Here is a 20,438-nt window from a genome sequence, read left to right on the forward strand (position 1 = left end):
TCTAAAATATTACCAGTGAAAAGATTCCACAAGTGCATTTCCCAGTTTATTAATAAATGCTAACAAAAGACATTCACAGGATAAAAGTCCCAATCTGTGATATCAGTTTTTTTTTGGTTTTTTTTTTCCCCTAATAAAATTTTCTGGGCTTACAGAATATCTAAAAGAATCACCTAACACTTCTGATACGATGAGGTTAAAACAAATAGCTTGGGGAAAAAAAACCCTGATACATGCCTTAGTATTATCCAGTAGATACAAAAGGCAAAAATAATAAAATCACATGACGAGCTCTCCAGGAATGAAATAAAGACACTGACTAAAATAGCTCTTGGTATGGGCTCTCCTGCTGTGGCTCTACTAAAGCTCTGTTCAACTAAGAAGCTAGAACTCGTAGTGCAGGAGGAAGCAGAGATGGGAGAACATTTGGGTGGAAGCCAAAAAACAGGAGCCACACTCATCCGGCAGCACAGTGACTGCCTCTTGTTGAAGTCACCCATCTTATTTTCTTAAAGATTCAGAGAAAAATGAAAAAAAACAACACCAAATCCAAATATTTTTCTCCTCCAAAACATCAAGGGCTGATTTTTAGGTCACGGAATTAATAGTCATATCTTCAGCGACAAGCAGAAACAGTATGTACAATCTGATGGTTCTCGTATCTACTTAAGTTTCAAAAAGATGCACTCAAGATAATGTGCCAAGTGTTTTCCTACAAGGTTAATTTTTAGCCTGGGAAACATCTTTATTACAAGCAGCCATTTCTTGCCAAGCAGTGAACAGCTTTAAGCAAAAGGAAAATGACCACAAGGTGATTTTCTGCATCTATAAATCTTCCTTCCCAAGACTCACCCGCTCATTAATGCAAAAAGCAGTTTATTAGGTAGAAATTAAAAAAAAAAATTTTGTTCTAAGGACCAGCAACAGGGAAAACTCAATCGCTTCATTTATTTACTGCTTTTACTTCCTCACAACAGACACACAAAAATACAGGCCCCTCTAAGTAAAGCACATTCTTAATTTTACAGAAAAGAACCATATGTGCGGTGAAGCACCTGCCCGTGTGCTTTAGGAGCTGAGGAAGGCACAGGTTCTGCATATTGTCTTGTGGCTTTGAATACATTTGCATGCTGGTATAGTAGCTGTATACGGCTTAACATCTTCATTATTAGTATAATTTTTCTTTTTCATTAAACTGATTCAAATCTGTTTTCTGACCTCCAAGTCTCTCTCCCTGGTTCCCCTGTCATCCTGCCCTGGGAGGGCGGTGGGGGAAATCGAGAAAGCACCTGTTAAAATTTTGCTGGCTGGCCCAGCCTTAAACTTCAGCAAAGTGAATTTAGCGCAGACTTTTTATAGCCTGATGTATTTCACCATCCAATACTATTGGCACATTCCTTGAGCAACTCCACCAGTTTTAATTTAATTCCTGGAGATTTATATTCATTTTATAACTATTTACATAAAAATACATTAAGATAATACATTTGCTTCTGAAATTAAGCTTTCTCCAGGGTGGAATTGAACATCTGCAGCACTGTATGAAGCTTTTTGGCCAACAGAGGTAGTTCAGGCTTTCCATCAACGTTAATGTAAAATGAATTGAACTACCCACAGTGGACTACGGTCATTTGTTGTGGGTATCAATAGGTTGTTCTCTTTGGAATTTTTAAGGGCTGTAAGTGGCAAAGAACTTAGTTGTAGCCCATCAAAATATAGAGAATCTAAAAAGCCCTGGGCAGTGTGGTCCAGTTGCTGACTCTTTAAAACAGGAAGAATAATTTAAATCACTCCTGCTTCAGGAACAGTGTTTGATGCACATAACCCTTTGTGTAGGTTGTACTGGGTTGGGTGGATCACAGTTTGCAGTGATAACAAGAAAAATGATTAGCAGGTATATAAATAGAACTCTAGAACATTTTAGAACGAGGAATTTTATTTTTTTCTCTTTTCCCCATGAATTACTGTGCATACCCACTGCCTTTACTGCTTGAAATGTCCTTGCACTCCAGTTCCCATACGGAACCCATGCTCCCCAAGAATCTGAAGAGGGCTGTGTGAGGCAGAGTGCCTCTCAGACACATGGTCTCTGCACAATCTGCAAATCATAGAATCACAGAATGGCCTAGGCTGGAAGGGACCTTAGAGATCATTTTAATCCAGCCTCCCTGTTGCCAGGGACGCCATCAACTGCAGCTGCGATGAGAATTAGCCAGAGCTGAAACCATCATGATGGGTAAATTACAAATAGGATGGATCACGACTGCTAAACGAGGGGGGCACGTTCCTTCTGAAGCAGCGCCGGCACGGTGCGGCGAAGCAAGCTGCTCTGCCTGACAGGCTGTGAGCGCTGCTGGGGCACAGATGGGAAGACTGCTCATTATTATTTATCTCACCTTTCTACACTCGAATTGTTGGAGTGTCTAGTCAATTTTAACTGACTGAAAAGATCCCAATAACAGTAATTCTGAATTAATGCATGGCTCCCCGCAGTTACCCTCCCAGCTATCATGGTGATTTCTATAATCATTACGCTTGAAGACTGGAGATACTGCCTGGTATATTTGATGCAGAACTGAGAAAACAAACGAATCCTTACAGAAACAAACCTGTCCTCCTTTTCTTTGTTAGAGGAACCTACTGGATATTTCTGTCTGCTCTTCCATATTTCATAATTTCTTTAAAATAGTTAAAAGTGTTGTTTATAGCTGGGCATCATCTGACTGAAAACATGATTTGCAACACAGCAAAACCATTATCACATTTCATCAGTCTGCTGAAGACAGGAACGTAGAGTATTGTTAGGTGTTCTGCGCGCTTGCAATCAATGAGAAAATCAGGTTAATTTGTAAATGGTGTGTGCACCATGCTGGGGCAGCACGATGCTGTAGCCAAAGTGGAAAAAAATCTCCTTCACAGAAACACTTCCTGGTCTATTCAGTTATTCAAAATTGTATGTAAGTAAAGGCAACTAACCAAATAAACTTTTGATCCTCCAAACTTCAAGACTGGCTTTGCTGCAGTGTTGACATCTGTTCCGTGACTGAAAGCAGACAGTAAGCCCTCCAGTTGAGAGCGAAAATGGAGCTTAGTCTTGCACTTTGAACCCCCACATTTATATGGAAGCCGGTGTGTATGTGATCTAGACATCTAATGGACTCTAATAATCAAACCAGCAGAAAACACAGCTGAAGGGCCAACACACTGAAAAGTTGTGAGGAACCTAAGCGAGAGGTACCCGTGTGCTGACTTTTACTCACAGTGTATGTTACGCCTTTTAAGAATGAATACTGTTTGATGGTGTCTCCCTCGTGCCATTTTTAGCTTTTGTCAGATAGACATCATCATGGAATCATAGAATGGCCTAGGTTGGAAGGGACCTTAGAGATCATTTAGGACCTTAGAGATCAATGAATTCAAACTAGAGATGTTACCCAGTACTCTATAACAAAAAGAAAGTCCCAAAAGTGTGTGCAAAGGATTACATTTCAGAAAACAATAGTAGCAGCACAACTGTAGAGTGGTTCCATTTTTGCACCTACATTTCTAGATAAGCAGGCTTTGGATCAGGAGGCATTTTGAGATGTTCCCTTTCTCCCTGACCACAACTCACTTATCTCCTGCATTGGAAGGCGAAGTGGCAAAACATTAAACCCCTTCAGAAACAGTCTTCTCACAGGATGCTCCTGGTCAGAGACGATGCTGTTACGAGCCACAGGAAAGCTGTACACCTGAGAACTCTTCAGACCTCACAAATGCTGTTCCAAAGAATACTTCTACCACTGCCCGTCAGAAAGCCTAATACCGTAACTACCTTTAGTTTCATAGGGCAGAGAGCAGCGTGTCTTCCAAACAAAGTCCTACACTCAAACGAATGACTCTATTACATATAAATATTCATAGGCCAAAACTATCATCCACGAAGGTCAAACCTGCTGACATAGTCTCTCAGTCATTACTTTTTTTTTTAAAAAAAATTTTCATTAAATCATAATTACTTATTTACAGATTCTGACTTCTAAAATGATCTGGGCACATACCAGATCAGACAAACACACACTCGGAAGGCTTCAGATGTCCGCGTAGTTACGGTGCAAGCAATCACAGTAACTGTGTGTGCAGACGTTGTATGGATTTGTGCACAATTGGTGGGTGCTCTCATGATCCATTCTTGTTCCAGCCACAGAATTAATCTTTTAGTTTGATACAGAGTTGACCTAAGCGGTCATTACAACACTAGTCAATTTGACCTCTTCAGAGCAGGAATCTGGAACAGCCTTATTGTTCACAGTTGATGAACAATAACAAAGAGCATCTTTTGTGTTCATTCTTTCTGCCAGTACGAAGCTTTCCATCCTTTCCTGTTTCTCTCCATTATAATACCTATACAAGACAGAATCTCTACAAGCTTGAAGCGTTCAAGTACTCAAGTTATCCAGAATCCAATTCTACAAAATGTTCTCTTCAGAATTCAGGAATGGTATTACTTGCAATATTTAGTCATGCATTTTTTTCCTTACATGGAAATGTGTCAAACCACCAGCGATGCAACGTTTGTGTTTCTAAAGAGGTTTTTGTCCAGGTAAAATCAGATGCAATAGATCTCCATCTGCCAGGAGCAAGCTACTGCCTCTATTATAAAGGAAGAAGTTCTAATATGATGACGAACAAGCTTACTAATTGCTAATGTTCAGCTGATATCTCAGTTCTAGTGATAAGGTTGCTAATGCTACTGTAATCACTCACAGCATTGTAAATGTTTTGCAAGTTGGTGGAGCAAATAGATTATTGTGTAAAATAGATAAAATTAATTAGGCATGTCAGTTTATTCAAGCCTCTTAAATGGAGCAATTGAATACATTTTGTTAAATAGCTCTCAGCTTACGTTTAATGATGCCCCCTCCCTTGTTTTTTAAAATGTAAAAACTGCGTCTGATTGCTCTCTGAAGCAGACCTAAAGGTTGATGCATCTACTACAGCTCTGTAAGTGTAATGTTATTTACTCAGCTTGATTAGCTATATTTGTAAAGCCTGTGAAGCTTCAGAGACTTTAGAAAGAATGGAATAGCTTCATAAGTTACAGAAATGCCTGCTTGGTAATTTTGTAGGCAGAGGGGATGATACAGGTTTACACAAAAGCTATGTTGAAGTTATTTTCTATCAGAGGCTAACGATACCAGGGTGAAAATATTCTTCCTGCTCCCTGCCAGCAGACATGTGCCTGAGGATGCTATCTTTTACTATTCTCATAATCAATTCTGTCAGCAGACTGATTCAGCAGACATTGAATTCAGCTGGGTGAAAAGAACAAGCACACTGACAGGTCAGGAATACAGCCTTCCTTGGGTATTTTTATTCCCATGGCCCATATAACCCAGCTCAAAGGGTTTTCCCTGGTGCTTCTATTTTTTTCCTTTCTCCCACGACATTACTTAAAAGAATATTCAAACATCAGATAAGAGCATTGCAGCAGGGAAAACAAGTAGCTGAAATTCTCTAGAACACAGAGAAAACGAGATATTCCTTACTCTTTTTCCTGGTGGACCAGGTGGGCCAGCTTCACCTGAAGGACCTGGTGGACCCTGTGATGGAAAATTAACAGCTCAGTGGTAACAAAGGATAAAGTTCTTATCTTTTTCTATACACGACAACCATCTGCAGTATGTCAGACCCTTGCACCGGACAGAAAGCAAGCACCGTAAACGCACACAGAAAAAGTCTAACCTTGTATGTTCAGCAAATCCTTTCTTAGGGTTGTCTTTTGGATGTTTTTAATAGCTTTTGTTGCCGTGCAAAACACAATCGTTCTATTTTTCTCTTCCTGTTTGCAACAGAACATTTCAAACCAGTCCTGAACTTTGCAGATAAACCCCTGTTTATAATTTTCTTGCAGACGTACGTTCAATGCACAAGTGGTTTTTATTTTCAAACTGTACTGTATAGGATAACTCCTTGATAAACAGAACTTCCAGACCTAGAAAGAGACTTTCCAAAATGGAAATCCTGTATTTTTGCAATAAAAAAATTTAATTAACGATGTTTTACCGTGGGAAATCTATGGAAATGTAAGAACTTTGATGCTTAGTCCACGTGTTGCTCAGATACTTCTTAACTTTCTTTAAAGCAGAAACATCAAGTTTTTGCTTCATTTCATCAGGTCAGCTGACAAAGCTTATTTGGGTGCAGCATTCCTTTCTTATGCTCAGAATTGCTCTATTTTTAGTGCTCCTCAGCATCTCTGGCACAAATCCTTAACACATCATTTGTTTCTACTTCTAAAAGAAATTGAGCTCTTGCTTCTTATTGTTACTATAATATGGAGAGTTCTGTCTCCGCAAGGAAATAAATAGATATTTTTCAGTACAATAGAAAAAGCATCCACTTAGAAAATATTTTTAAGGGTTTGAATGTATAGAAACTACGGATTCCACAAAAGATACTGTCTTAGCATAGGAAAGGACATGCAGCTGAAATAAAATGACAGAAACAACTCACAGGTTGACCCGGATCACCGTCTTCACCCTTCTCTCCACCAACACCATCTTGACCCTATAGAATTCACAGGAAAATAAACTAAATACAAAACTCAGCTACATAAAGTACCTTAAGTTTCATTTATGAATATAAGAGCACTATTCTTCTACAGAGCATTTTCCCAAGGACACTATTTTTCCAAACTTTTGGAAGATTTCTAAACCTTTCTTAAACCTTAAGACTACATGGATAGAAAAGCAACAGATCTCACAGGCAAGACTTCATCCCCAGACAAGGAAGAGGCAGGGTTAACTAGAATTTAGTGCAAAATTTAGGACCTTAAACTGTTCGTAAATACTTTTTAACACTTACAGCAGGACCAGGTTCTCCAGGGGGACCAGGATCTCCAGGAAACCCAACCGGACCCTAGATAAATCAAGAAAATATCAAGGAATGTGTCGTCCATTGACAATCGTCACAAATATTTTATGAAGCATAGAATGAATTCACTTCAAAAGTAGAAAATTATAGATAGTTCTCTACGTAGCGCAATTTCAGCAGTGCTTGACAGTGCTTTGTGTTAAAACTATTAAGCTCACTTACGGGATTACCCTTAGGCCCATCATCACCTGGAGGTCCTTTAGCACCTGGTGGTCCAGCTGCTCCAGGTGGACCAGCCTCACCTTTTTCTCCTCTCTCACCTTTTGGACCCTATAGAAAACACACGAGCAGAAAAATATCATCTGGACATTGAGTGGCTAAAAAAAGATTACACTGGCAAATCTCCTCTCAGACCTGAGCAATGTTACTCCTCAATAAATGCTGGCACATGAGTGAGAAATTAGGACTTCTGCTTCAGATTGGGAAACCTGTGAGTCTCAGCTCAGATGCCAACACTGGCACCCAGCTGCAGCTGAGAAAACGACACGTGTCAAAGTTAATGCTTTGGGAAGAAAAAGTAACAACTACTCTTACGAAGTCTTCACCTCTGTCCTCTAGCCGTTAGTGCAAGATGGGGCTATAATTATACAGGAAAAAAAATGCCTTTTAAAGGTATAAGTTCTTCACTGAAAATTTAGAGAAAACATACACAAGTACACAAATAATCTGATTAAATGCTTTCTAGAGTAAGCACTACCAGGTACCTTAGTTCACCACAATAAAGGTTATAACAGTTAGAGGAACCCAAAACACTCACAGATGTGCCAGATTCTCCAGGTGGTCCAGGGTTACCAGCTTCTCCAGGTTCACCCTGTAAAAGCGTGAGGAGAAATTGATGAGGTGTCAGGGAGAACACTTCTATGAGTTTACTTAGAATCATAGAATCATAGAACAATTCAGGTTGGAAAAGACCCTTGGGATCACTGAGTCCAACCATTAACCCTACACTACAAGTTCACCCCTAAACCATATCACCCAACACCACATCTAAGCGACACTTGAACACATCCAGAGATGGCGACTCAAACCCCTCCCTAGGCAGTCTGTTCCAGTGTCTGACCACTCCTTCCATGAAGAATTTCTTCCTAATGTCCAGCCTAAACTTGCCTTGTTGCACCCTGCAACCATTCCCCCTGGTTCTGTCCCTAATTCCCTGTGAGAAGAGACCAGCACCAACCTCTTTACAATGTCCTTCCAAGCAATCGTAGAGCATGATGAGATCCCCCCTCAGCCTCCTCTTTGTCAAATTGAACAGACCCTGCTCCCTCAATCGCTCCTCATAAGGTCTGTTCTCCAGGCCCTTCACCAGCTTTGTTGCCCTCCTCTGCATTTGCTCCAACACCTCGATATCTCTCCTATACTGAGGTGACCAAAACTGAACACAACACTCAAGGTGCAGCCTCACCAGTGCTGAGTACAGATGGACAATCACCTCCCTTCTTCTGCTGGTCACAAAATTTCTAACACAAGCCAGGATACCGTTGGCCTTCTTGGCCACCTGGGCACACTGCTGGCTCATATTCAGTCGACTGTCAATTAGAACACCCAGGTCCTTTTCCACTGTACAGCCTTCCAGTCACCCTTCCCCAAGAATAGGTAAGAACTTCCATTCTTGCGTATTCTCGTCATGCTTCTTGCGGTGAACAGCCTCCAAGAACTGTCATTAATGGGTCTGCCTGAAGGGGTTTGAGTTACATATGCTTTTGCAGGACTGTGATCTGAAATTTTAGAGAGAATATATCAAACTAGGCTGGGAGGCAGGGAGACTAACCTTCCCTTTGGGCTTTGGAAGACCTTCCCCTTTATTATCCCATATATTGCAAATTTCCTGTCACAGAAAAGCTGAAAAAGTGTACTGATTGTGGACATTTTTTTTTTTCTCCAGAAGATACATTTTGCCTGAAAGCGCAAGATTCTACAAGTAAGAGAATACTAATTGGAAATGAATGTCAATGGAGTGAAGATATCACTGTAGTTACGATAAAAAAAAATATTTAAAAAACCCCAAACATAAGGACAAAATGATGGCATAACAGTTAGTAAAACCTTTACCACGGGCCACAAATGTTTATGCTATTTATTTACCAGAGATGGAAATTGTTTAGTAAATCAGATGGCTTTGAGGATGACACCATGCGAAGAAGAACTGTGCAAGTTCAAGACTGCATATTACTAAAGGAACATTTTAGTCAGTTCAGTCTCTTTTTTGAGCTAATACAGGATAGGAGCTCTGAGACTGTCTTTGCTGGTTTTAATTTTAAAGTTTAGTTATGACTGATTATTTTCTAGCTCACTGGTCTGATAAATAAACCTTTACAGAATATTCAGCCACTAGCATCACAGGCACACAGATCTGTGAAAGGAAAATAGAATCTGTTTTGTGATTGTCTTAGAGTGCTAAGAACTACATATTTTTATTCCAAAGGATTTCTCAGTGTAACTGCTAATGGAGTTTTTTTTCTGGCACTGACTTTTATTTTCCAACTATTCTGTACTGTGAAAGGTTGTACTTGTTCTAGACAGCTGTTAAGGGAGTTGGGCAATGTTTTGATAGAGAAGATTTTCGCCTGTATTTATTCTTTTCTCCAAACCAAATGAACCTCGCCAGTAATTATGCCTATAAAGAAGAGCACTTCAGTGCTGAAAATCCATTTCAGTCAATTCCCTTCAAAAATTCAAGCAGAGATTTGGAATAAATTTGTGTATCCTTCACATCCTGCATGACCTGCATGGCCCTTTTCATTCTCTGACAATTCAATTAACACAACATGCATGCCTGTCATTTCCACACGGACGGTAAAAAAGTATAAAGCATAAAATATGAATTTTAAACAAATCTTGGGGTGCAGATACTCAACTTTTTTCCACAGAACCCAATGGCAGTATGATAACCTCACTGGGACCAGAATTTGACCCACTGTAAATATTACAATAGGTGAATGGAAGAAAATGTGAGTGCCCACCTGAATTTCAGAATAGGGTAATTAACAGATAACCACAAATTCAGAAGGAATATTAAAATGTCCTTTAGAAGGGGCGCTTTTAAAGGGTGAATTTGCCTTTAGAAACCGCAGTATGTTTTATTAGACAGACTTAAATTTGCAATTGTCTTTAAAAATAACAATATCTTTTGTGATGCAGTTTTATTAAAAAAAAAAAAATTAGTGAATACTTCATGTCAGCAAGCATTAAGTATGATTCATAATGTTCTGGATGGGCTTTACTGAATCTGCAGCATCATTAGTATTGTTTGGGGTTTTTTTGTCCATGCCTGTTATCAATCAGATTAGATTTATGTAGCGCCAGAAAATGAGGTCTGGAATTAGCACTCAAACTGATGATATTCAAGTTAGTGGGGAGATGATATCTAGCAGAGGCCACAGTACAGGCAGACACTTTGACCAGCAGCCCCACGGCTGGGCTGAGTGAGGGTGAGAGCTAATTGTGCCAAGTCTTGCCAGACAAGCACTTGCGCCAGAATAATCCCCTTCTGAGCTTCTCGGAGAGTAAGTTCTTTTCTTGCCTGTCTGCCAAATTCTAATAACAATTTGTGATGATTCCCATTTAGTTTGTAATCCGCTCTCTACCCTTCCCATTGACATACACAGCTTCATTTTACGATAGCGCAACAAGAGGAAAAGGTGGGTTTTCTCTGACATATTGACCTCTGCCTGAGGACGGGGGGGGAACACTGGCCTCTTGGGGTCTCAGGGGTCCCTGCTCTAGCACGCATGTTGGAATTGCCAGGTGCAGGCAGCCTGCCTGAGCTCTGTGCCCAGTAACTCCCCAGTAAGCAGCAGTGTGAACGACGGGGAAATTGGAGGGGCGAGAAAATGTTCCCCTTAAAGGGCATCTGTGAAAGATGAGACCAGTTACAGTTTCATCACACATGAATACTTCTAAATCATTGCTCTATTTTTAAAAAGAAGAAACAAGAAAAAAAATGACTCTTCCCTGTAGGCAGTTCTTGTTTTTTTTCTGGCACTGACTTTTATTTTCCAACTATTCTGTACTGTGAAAGGTTGTACTTGTTCTAGACAGCTGTTAAGGGAGTTGGGCAATGTTTTGATAGAGAAGGTAAGTTAGTTAGAGAGTGCGCATTTAGAGCTACTAAAACCTGTGCGATCTGTAGGTTATTGTTTGCCCTTGTCTTTGCATTTTTGGTCAGGACAGTGTCAATTCCAGTGCACCTTTTCCATGGAAAACACCTCATGTTCTTTCGGGAAACAAGATTTTTATGGTAATTGTTTCCCCTTCTGTTATCAGGTCAGGTCTTTTAAAAGTTAGCGTGGTCTTTCTTAGGCAAAACCTCGGACAGAATTTCAGCAAGACAAGACAGACAACGAGTTTCCTTCTGAAAACTTCATTGGATTAAGCAAGTAGAATGATTGCTATCAGGCTAACGACATAGTTTAAAGTCCTTGGATTTCTTTTTATGACCAGTTTCAGGGAACTGTCCATACAAGGCACAGAGACATAGCGGATGGAAGGCTGCCACCTTTTGGTTAAATTCTGGGATGTGGTGATTTATCTTCTGAGAACAAGAGACAACTCTGCAGCTAACAGCGGTGTGAAAAGCATTCAGTTACGCTTTTGCTCCTTTTCGCCATCCTCACGAAACAGAAAAAAAAGAGAAAAACTGCATCTGCAGTATAAGTCAAGAACTGACAAAGCACATCAAATATTGATTTCACTTGTTGACCATGTTAGACTCTTTATTAGTGTACTTAAAAAACCCCACACCTATTTTAGAATTAGGTAACAGGAGGGAGTACAAACCCGGATGAGTGCAGTGGTTTCCTAACATCAGCTTTTTTTCGTACAGTAAAAGAGATCTAAACTCTGAGAGGCTACAGCAAGAACCCTTTGGTTCTGCAGGCACTCCTTTGGCATTGTTCGTGGCCGCTTTGACTCGTAGTGTGGAAGGGAAAAAGGGGGGAAGAACGCCGCAGTATGCAGCGCAGGTTAACGTATACTAGAAAGGCAAATTAATTTTATTATTCTTTGTGGAAGAGAAGTGTGATGTTAGTGTTGCTTGTTCTATTTCCTCTCTGTGCTGTTTCGAGAATTCGTGAGTCACTTACTGAGGCTTCAGAATACCTGGAGACAACCATGTGTTGGCACGTTTCTATTTTCGACTTTTTCTAAAAGATAATCTGTAGGTGGAGGATGGATTTAAGTCGTTCTAGTTGAGCGTTAAGTCTGAAGACTTCTAGACAGCTCCACGGAGGCTGCAGGCATGAATAATGCAAGCCTTCCCATACAACATTCCTACTGTCTTTGAACATTTAGGCTTTGTGTGTAGAGCAGAGGAATCAACAAGCTGGTTAAAAACACATGGCAGTGGGTGTGACAAAAGTTGTTTATAATTTGCCAGAAGATAAGTGGGCTTCGAAACCCCGGTATTAATAACAAACCTCTCCCAGTCTAACCATTCAAATACCAAAGTAAGCAAAGCTGTTTCGCTCCCCAGCAGTGATGAGGAGGATGCCAAAAGGTTTTTCCACGATCAGCACTGCGTTGCATTATCTGAAGTACAATTTGTTTTTCCTGAAAGGGATGCAGAGGCTGAAACATCCTGATGTAATAAGAAAAACATTGGGGAAAAAATACATGGGAAGAAAAGGATAAGAGAAAACGCATGTTTTGTTTAAAAGCATGAACTGTCCTCCCACTGTGGAAACTCCTCCTGCAAAACCAGCTCTTTCTGAGCTTGCAGAACTCATTCAGTGGAACTGAAATTAAGAAGGAAAGTATTATGATTAGGAATAAAACCCCAAACTGGCATGTACTAAAACACGAGGAGGAGGAAGGTAATTAGAATAAAAAAATCATCCGAAATAATATACTTGGGAGCTTCTTTGTGTGAATGTAGAGAATATGGGAAATAAGCAAGAGGAAATAAAAACGACAACCAGCGATAAACAGTCTGAGTTTCATGTTCTTGAATTAAATTTGGTGGGCTGATTATCACAAATAGGGAATCTAAATCACATAGAAGAGTCACAGGAAAGAATAAAGGAGTAAGGAGTTCAGTATAAGTCAATCTTTTTACAAAATGACTGGAATATAATTTGATCAAGAAACAGTAAAATTTAAAGAGGTGATTGAAACCAATGGCAAAATTCCTACTGACTTCAGTGGGCCACAGTATTATAAAAGGTGCTGGCTTGTGGGATTTTTTTAAAGCATAACGGGTGCTACCCTGGATGTAGTATTCTCATAATAACCATTTTTCTCAGTACCCTGCTGGTCACAGGAAGAATTTTTCTTCCCACACTGCTCATTTTTTTTCTAGGTTCCATTGACCCAGACACAAACTTTTTTCCCCATCTCTACCAACTCTTACATTCAGACACTTTTCTGGTACTCTTGCCAAAGAGAAAACCAAATCCTGCAGCTCTTCATAGGTTGAGCTCTCTTTTAAGACAGGCTGGAAGAATAATGTCACAAACTAGGGAGATTAGAGGGGATATCCTTGTTAATAATAGAGTCAAGCAGGAGAGCATCATGTTTTGCAGGTTTTATGCAATTTTGGTTAAAAAAGATGGAAGACACAAGAATGCCCCTGCTGCCAAGAGATGAGTTTGTGCTCAGAGCCACGTCCTGAGAAAACGGGAACGCAATGAAACACTGTCAGCTTGAGACATGACACAAGAAAATTACACTATAAAGTTAATATTTTCATTTGCTTGGGCTTAGTACCCTTTGATCTCAAAAGACAAAGAAAGGAGACAAAGTAGGATATTCTTCCACCAAACCATACATTCTCCTACATTGTTGTAGTACTAGCCTCACCACATCCCAGAATATCAGTGATTTATTTGATGGAAAAGGACATGGAACATCCGAAGATTTTATTAAAATAATAGTTTACTGATAAGAAGTTGGCGATTCCTTTCAAAGTGAAGGGTTATTTAATGAAAAGACGTTTTAGTGAAACACACACACCCCCCCCCCCCAAACATTAGCAAAATTTTATGGCAGATGTCAACAATATTGAAGAGCACTTTAAGAAAGATATTTTGTTATCACAAGGGAACAAGAAGCTTGTGAGGTACTGTAGGATGATCTGCTGATTTTCCATCCTTTTTTGTTTTAGTGATAGAAATATCTTGAGAAAATAATAGCAACTTCCTTATCTCGTGGAAGGAAAGAATATCTAAAAGCTCTGTGAAGCAGAGCGACGTGCTTTTGGACAGGGGTCAAGAAGATCACAAATGTAAGTGATTTTGATTGACACAGGACTTGAGTCGTTATCTGTAAATTCATGGATCTGACTGATTTGCGCCTAAAGGTCCAATATCGGTACCCTGCATCAAAGAGAGCTTGTGGACAAACAAAAGGGAGCAGAAGACTTCTCAAGTGGTGCAGTTCAGTAACAGGGCACAAGGAAGACGGAGGAAAAGGTAGCTGTGCCTTTGTACCCGACGAGCCAGGAAGAAAAAGGGAAAACTGTCTTCAAATTCTGATAAGTTATTGGTACGGTGAGCTTTCCGAAAAGCCACCAGCACTGACATTCCTAGGGAGGTGTTTTCACATCAGTGTTTCACTGAATACATATGATATTCTGGGGCAAATATTTAAATACTCAAGAGCAATCTGCGTCGTTTCTCAATGTTAGTTATGTAGTGGCCCGGAATGTATTTCTATTCTGTTTCCTTCACCTTGTACTCCTTTCAAAATCTTTTCAAACCAAATTTAAAGAAAAAACTAAACCAACATATTAAATGTGCAACATTACAGCAAAACACTTTTAGGCTTACACGTATGATATGGCTGAGGTTATCTAACTTGGTAAAATAAACATAAACAGGACTTTCAAGAGACTTTTTTGAATGTTGTGCTTGCTAAGCATTTTAGTCTACACTTGTTGATTCAAATAAATCACACTAAATAGCTAATAGCACTAAATTAGCTAATAGCTAACAGCTAAAAAGCTATTAGGTCTACTGCATACAATATCTTTAAGAAAAAGGAAAATATAGTAGACATCCTCTGGGTGAGGTAGGAAATTTTAAAGCAGCCACACCCCATTGAGAGGTAGGAAATTTTCTAAATAGAGAACTGAAAATAGCAATGAAAATAATCCTGATGAATCAATGCCACAAAGCATCAGACTGAAGTCAGGTTTTCAGATAGCACAAATCATCCTCAAAGGAAGCATATTTGGAACTGTAATATATCCCTATAGCTTTGAAGAAGAATCTAAATGTATATTCATGCTACTGTTGAAACGTTTTCTTTTTCTGGGAGGTTACTGTCCACACTTACCTTTTCCCCAACACCTCCAACAGAGCCGATGGAGCCTGGTGGGCCTTGAGGACCCTAGGACAATAAAATATGTTAATTATCCCAAATATAGTGCTTATTACTGAATTACTGAGGGGAAAAAAAACTACAACAGGTTGATTCTTACATCAGCTCCATTAGGACCTTGGGGACCTCTTGGACCTGGAGGGCCAGGTGGACCCTGTATGAAAGAGACAATTTGATATAATTATGGTCATAAAGAATAAGTCCACGGGGGATTTTTTAGCCAAGAAAACATAATAATCTGTGGAGAACTTTTCATCTAGGCAGCGCTACGGAAACAGCAGGTCCTACTGCAGGAGTTCCCAAGGTGCCCAGGGTTCCAGGCTGTGTTGTCCAGTACCTGAGCTGGAAATGACCTGATGGACTGGTTCCCTGCTCTGTATTTTCCCTGCTCTGTATTTTCCCTGCAAGTCACCTGCACACCTATTCTGCTGCGCAAAGCCCCTGGAGTAGCTTGTATGTCTGGTAAGAGCCGTAACACATGGCAACACATGGGGACCAAATGCGAATCGAACCGATGACCTTGGCGTTGCTAGCGCCACGCTCAACTGACTGAGCTAACCGGCCCCCTAGAATGGCCAAGAATAAACCATCCAGGCTTGGCACAAGGTGTGGGAGGGAAATGTCTACTGTAGGGAGCTTGCACCTCAGTCAGAACCAGCCCAGGAGGTGTTCTGTAAGCAGTATAAGAAGCTGTAAAATGTAGTCTCAAGAAAAAGAGTAAACATAGCCAAATAATGTTTAGCATCTTCTGGCCTGCCATTACCTAAAGCTAAGGTACAATGCCTTGAATTTCAGAAAAGCAGTTTTTAAAAAAAAAAAAGGCAAAAAACAAGCAGTGGTCTCCCTTTTTTTTCTCATTTTTTCCTGAACCCGCTTGCCACTGTCCTGTCTCAGACACACAAAGCATTTGCTTTGCTACCTAATCTCCTTAAGCCACATAAACCTTGATATTAAAGATGAGGAGGTAGATGCAGGAAAGCAAGTTAATTCCTGGAGAGAATTTATGTTACACCAAATTCAGGGGCAGCTTATCAAACTGTGCGAAAAGATGCTAACAGGCGGATGCTACTCCTGTCCCCCCGAGTGACCGACAGGGAAGAAGTCTTACCATTGGGCCCACATCACCGTTTTCACCCTTTTCGCCTGGTGGGCCAGGCAGACCCTAAAACACATGGAAGAGAAAAGAAAACTATTAGTAGAGTACCTGGAATGTTGAGTTCTAAATCAACATGAACCAATATAAATCAGATCTACATGTGAAACTGGGGAACTTGGCAGGGGGGAACAAGAAAATAAAACCTATTTGCATTAAATAAAAAAAAAAAGAAAGAAAAGGAGGGGTTTTTATATTACAGAAAATGCATGGGCAGTCCTAGGGTACTTAAACCAAGTGAGGCAGAAAATTTTTGGGAAAAAATGGACACAGGCATGCTAGGGTGGCTGACTTTAAAAGCACTGCCATCATTATCCAGCCCCCCAGGTGGGTGGATTATTTTTATGTACGCTATGATTGGTATATATGTTAAGAAAACATGGGAAGTGCAGCACAATGAAGTGGTACGCAAAGATGTCTAAGCTACCTGAGTGCTGGAAGCTGTATAACTGCTTTAAAAAGGTGTCCAGTGGAGGTAAGAAATCCTGCTGAGAGGCATTGCATTGGGTTACACAAACAGCCTTAGAAGCAAAGTGTCCAAGTTTAACTAGAACAAACACTGAGAGAAGGAAACTAGGGCTGGCGCTAACACCAATCCCAACCACAGCCAGAAGCATTGTCACCACTGGGCATTCCTAAATGTAGGATCAGAAGTTTCAGCTCTGAACCCACATATTCAAATGAAAACCTTAACCAGAGAAAGGAGATACCTCGTTTGAAATATTTCATTTGTGTAATTGATTTTTATATTTAAGTAGCTCATTAATCTTAAAACGTGAACGTGGACTTTATTGAAAAACATCAACTGAAACTGCATTTTAGATCTGAGAAAAATAGCACAGGTAATTTTATTTCACTCTCTTTAAAATAGTAAAAAGCAATTAATGATAAAATTTAGGAACAATTTTTTTTTCCTGAGTTATTATTTCTGAAAAGAAAGACATTTTCAATTTCAAAGGCAATACGAATCTACACAAAACAGATGTGCTGGTGCAGTAATGAACCATTTAGCTTCCATGGAGGTTTGCGATATTTTATAAACTTCATTCTAAGTCTTGTGAACTGCATTACGTAATAGAATTTAAAAAATTATAGGTGCAGGTTAAGGTTCTGCACAGTGAAAGAGACGAGTCAGTTCATGCATGTTTAATATACCCAAACATTATTCCTGTGATTTTCCATGTTTTAAAAGACAGTGTATCTGATTTGTATTACAGCTTAATGAATGGATTAGACATAGTTTCAAAGTGGTCTGATGTTAACTACACGGAAATGAATTGCAAAGTCATAAACGTCTTGTTCTTTGTTTTGTTACAATTACGGGAAAAAAATCCAGTATTTTCAACTTTGGATGCAGCAGCGAGAAGCCTACATTTTAGTGTATGCTTGCTTTGCATTTTTCGACTCATAAACCAACAATTTCAAGAGGAGGAAACACGAAACTGTAGGAATCTGCCAGCGATGACGGAGTTCTGCTGAGAAACATGCCAAACTCTATTGTGAAAATCAGTAAATGACTAGAACATGTTAAATAAACTTCCAGGTTGAATCTTTTCCTTAAAACATGTATCTCCAGGAAAAAGAAAAAAAAAGTGCTCTTGTGAAAACAGGCTCTATAAATGAAAGAATTGCTGAATGAAACTCTAAAGGCTGCACTAGCCAGGAGTTCAGTTTCGGAGCACCCTGCCCATCCTCTGCAGCATTACATCTGCTATTCCTGCATGACCTCTACAAATATGGGATCTTTCAGTTCCTGTTAACTGATGCTCTCATTTATTTAATAGAAGACAATACTCATTCAGTTTCTGACAGAGCAATCAGGGTTCTTACAGGTGGAGGGTAAAATAATAAAGGGATTTACCTGTAAGCCAATAGGACCTGGAGGGCCGGGGAAGCCTCGAGGACCTTCATCACCTTTTTGCCCAAACATCCCTTGCTGACCTCTCGGGCCTGGCTCCCCATCACCTCCCTAGTTAGAAACAGCAAAAAGCAAAAAGTCACAGGTCTGATAATAACAGAAATAGCCCCGACCAGAAAACAATTACAAGAGGGCTGAGATCATTCCCGATGTCTTTACAAAATGCATGTACACCACCTTGATTGGCTGAAGCCTGTTACACCAACAGAACACCAGCATCTGCCCTGGCTTAATACAGGACAAATGATACTGCATGTCTCACAAAGATTTTCCCTGGATACCCCTTCTCTTTCACATCCGCATAAACATTCTAGCTGTCTAGCTGTCGATTACCTACACACTGGTAAATATGATTAGCATGTAGTTCTACCAGTCTTCACGGTAGAGGAATTCAAAGCCATCTAAATAAAAATTTAAAAAATTAAAAAATAAAAATAAAAATAAATACACCTGTTACCAGATAGATTTGAAAAAAGAGATACTCTCTTTTAAATGCACCTGTTACTGATCTGATTTTATCACTAAGTTTCATACACACCATCTAACAAGTTCACTGAAAAGATGCGCCCCATTTACTATTTACACTATTTCACTTTTAACATTTCCTTCTAACTGCTGCCCTAGTGTAAATCTGCAATAACTAACACCTCTGCAGGCTCGTTTACAGTAAAAAACTTCATGTAAGGGGACAATGATAGAACAGTCAATAGTGATTTTGAAATATATTCCCGAGTAAGGAGCGTGCAGTTCAAAGAACTTCTGAGAGTCAAATGACTTCCAGCAAGATTTGGGTTTGCTCTGCAGAAGCTACTTACAGCTATACCAGGGGCACCAACAGGACCCTGGAGACCTGGTGGACCTGGAGGACCCTGCAACAAACAAGCACCCAAAAGGAAAAGTGAGTGATTACGGCATCTGGAATGAACTGACAAGGAAATGTAGAGAAAACGCTATTACGCCTTTCTGCACATCTCCAGAAAGAATGTAGCACCATTCACAAGTCTTTTCCCTAAAGGACAAACATTTGGTTATCTCTCAAAAACCTCAGGTTTGCATATCTACAGCAGACTTAACAATGGCATTTATTGACATCACACTTGTATGTTTCAGAAAAGTTCAAACAGATTCCTATACAAACATGAACCAGAAATTACAATTTTTTTTTCACAATTAAAAATGTCAGACCCTTCAATGAGAATTGAGCAGAAAAACTCAACCTTTAAAGCATCATCTAAGTTCTTCACAATGAGAGTGGTGAAACACCGGCACAGGTTGCTCAGAGGGGTGCTGGAGGCTCCATCCCTGGAGACATCCAAGGTTGGGGTGGATGGGCCTCTGAGCAACCTGATCCAGCTGACATGTCCCTGCTCACTGCAGGGGGTTGGACCAGACATCCTCTAAAGGCCCCTTCCAATCCAAAAACCTTCTGCAATTCTGTGATTCTGTGATCTAACAACCTATCTTTAAATGGTTATTATTTGCATTAGTTTGTATGAAATTACAAACAGCACAAAGCTTATTTTGACCTCCAGGTAAATTCTTGTTGAGCACTGGGAGTCACATTCTCTTTGATATTGTCTCTTCAACAGAGTAGAATAGAATAGAATAGTCTTTTCAATAGAACACGTCAAAAAATGTGTCCAAGAGGAACTTCTTCAGTTTCTCAGCCTCCTTCCAGCACATAATTTAGAAGTCAGCGATACAGATGTGATGTAATGAAGATGCCTAACAGAGTGTGGGAATGCAAGATACTGGTTTATGTTGGAGATAAAATTGTGGCAAGCTGAGTCTGTTTTCTTCACCAGCTAGGGAGACGAGACCGATAAAGAAAGCTTAAAACCTTACATCTGGCAATGGCTGAACTGTAGTCTGTAATTTCAGACAGCAAGGAAGTTGTCTGCGGTTTCTAGGCTGGGAATTCTAATTTAGTGCAGAATAATGCTTCGATTTAAAGACCTTGCTAGGGCTAAATTTAGATTATTCTGCCCTTTGTAGAGAGTTGAGGAAAAGGGACTTGTGAAGTCTTGTAAGCTGTTTTGTTCTTTGGGTTCTGTGTGTATTTTAGAGGATCTTCTAGGGAGTTTTTAAGTATTATTAGTATTATTAGGTATTATTATATATTATTATATTATA

General features: G+C 39.8%; 1 protein-coding gene across 1 annotated transcript in view; it reads right to left on the reverse strand.

Annotated features, from left to right (window-relative positions):
• The window catches only part of LOC104269866 (collagen alpha-1(XI) chain-like), a gene marked incomplete at its 5' end in the record, with an annotated part of 33,371 nt that extends 14,197 nt beyond the window's left edge, over positions 1-19,174 (reverse strand). The window contains 10 exon segments of the mRNA XM_009870260.1: positions 5,529-5,582; positions 6,496-6,549; positions 6,847-6,900; positions 7,078-7,185; positions 7,673-7,726; positions 15,190-15,243; positions 15,335-15,388; positions 16,343-16,396; positions 18,249-18,356; positions 19,121-19,174. Coding sequence (XP_009868562.1) covers positions 5,529-5,582; positions 6,496-6,549; positions 6,847-6,900; positions 7,078-7,185; positions 7,673-7,726; positions 15,190-15,243; positions 15,335-15,388; positions 16,343-16,396; positions 18,249-18,356; positions 19,121-19,174 — 648 coding nt within the window.
• Between the last annotated feature and the right edge of the window lie 1,264 nt (positions 19,175-20,438).

Source organism: Apaloderma vittatum, unplaced genomic scaffold, assembly GCF_000703405.1.
Source record: "Apaloderma vittatum isolate BGI_N311 unplaced genomic scaffold, ASM70340v1 scaffold35, whole genome shotgun sequence".
In the NCBI taxonomy this organism is placed as follows: domain Eukaryota; kingdom Metazoa; phylum Chordata; class Aves; order Trogoniformes; family Trogonidae; genus Apaloderma; species Apaloderma vittatum.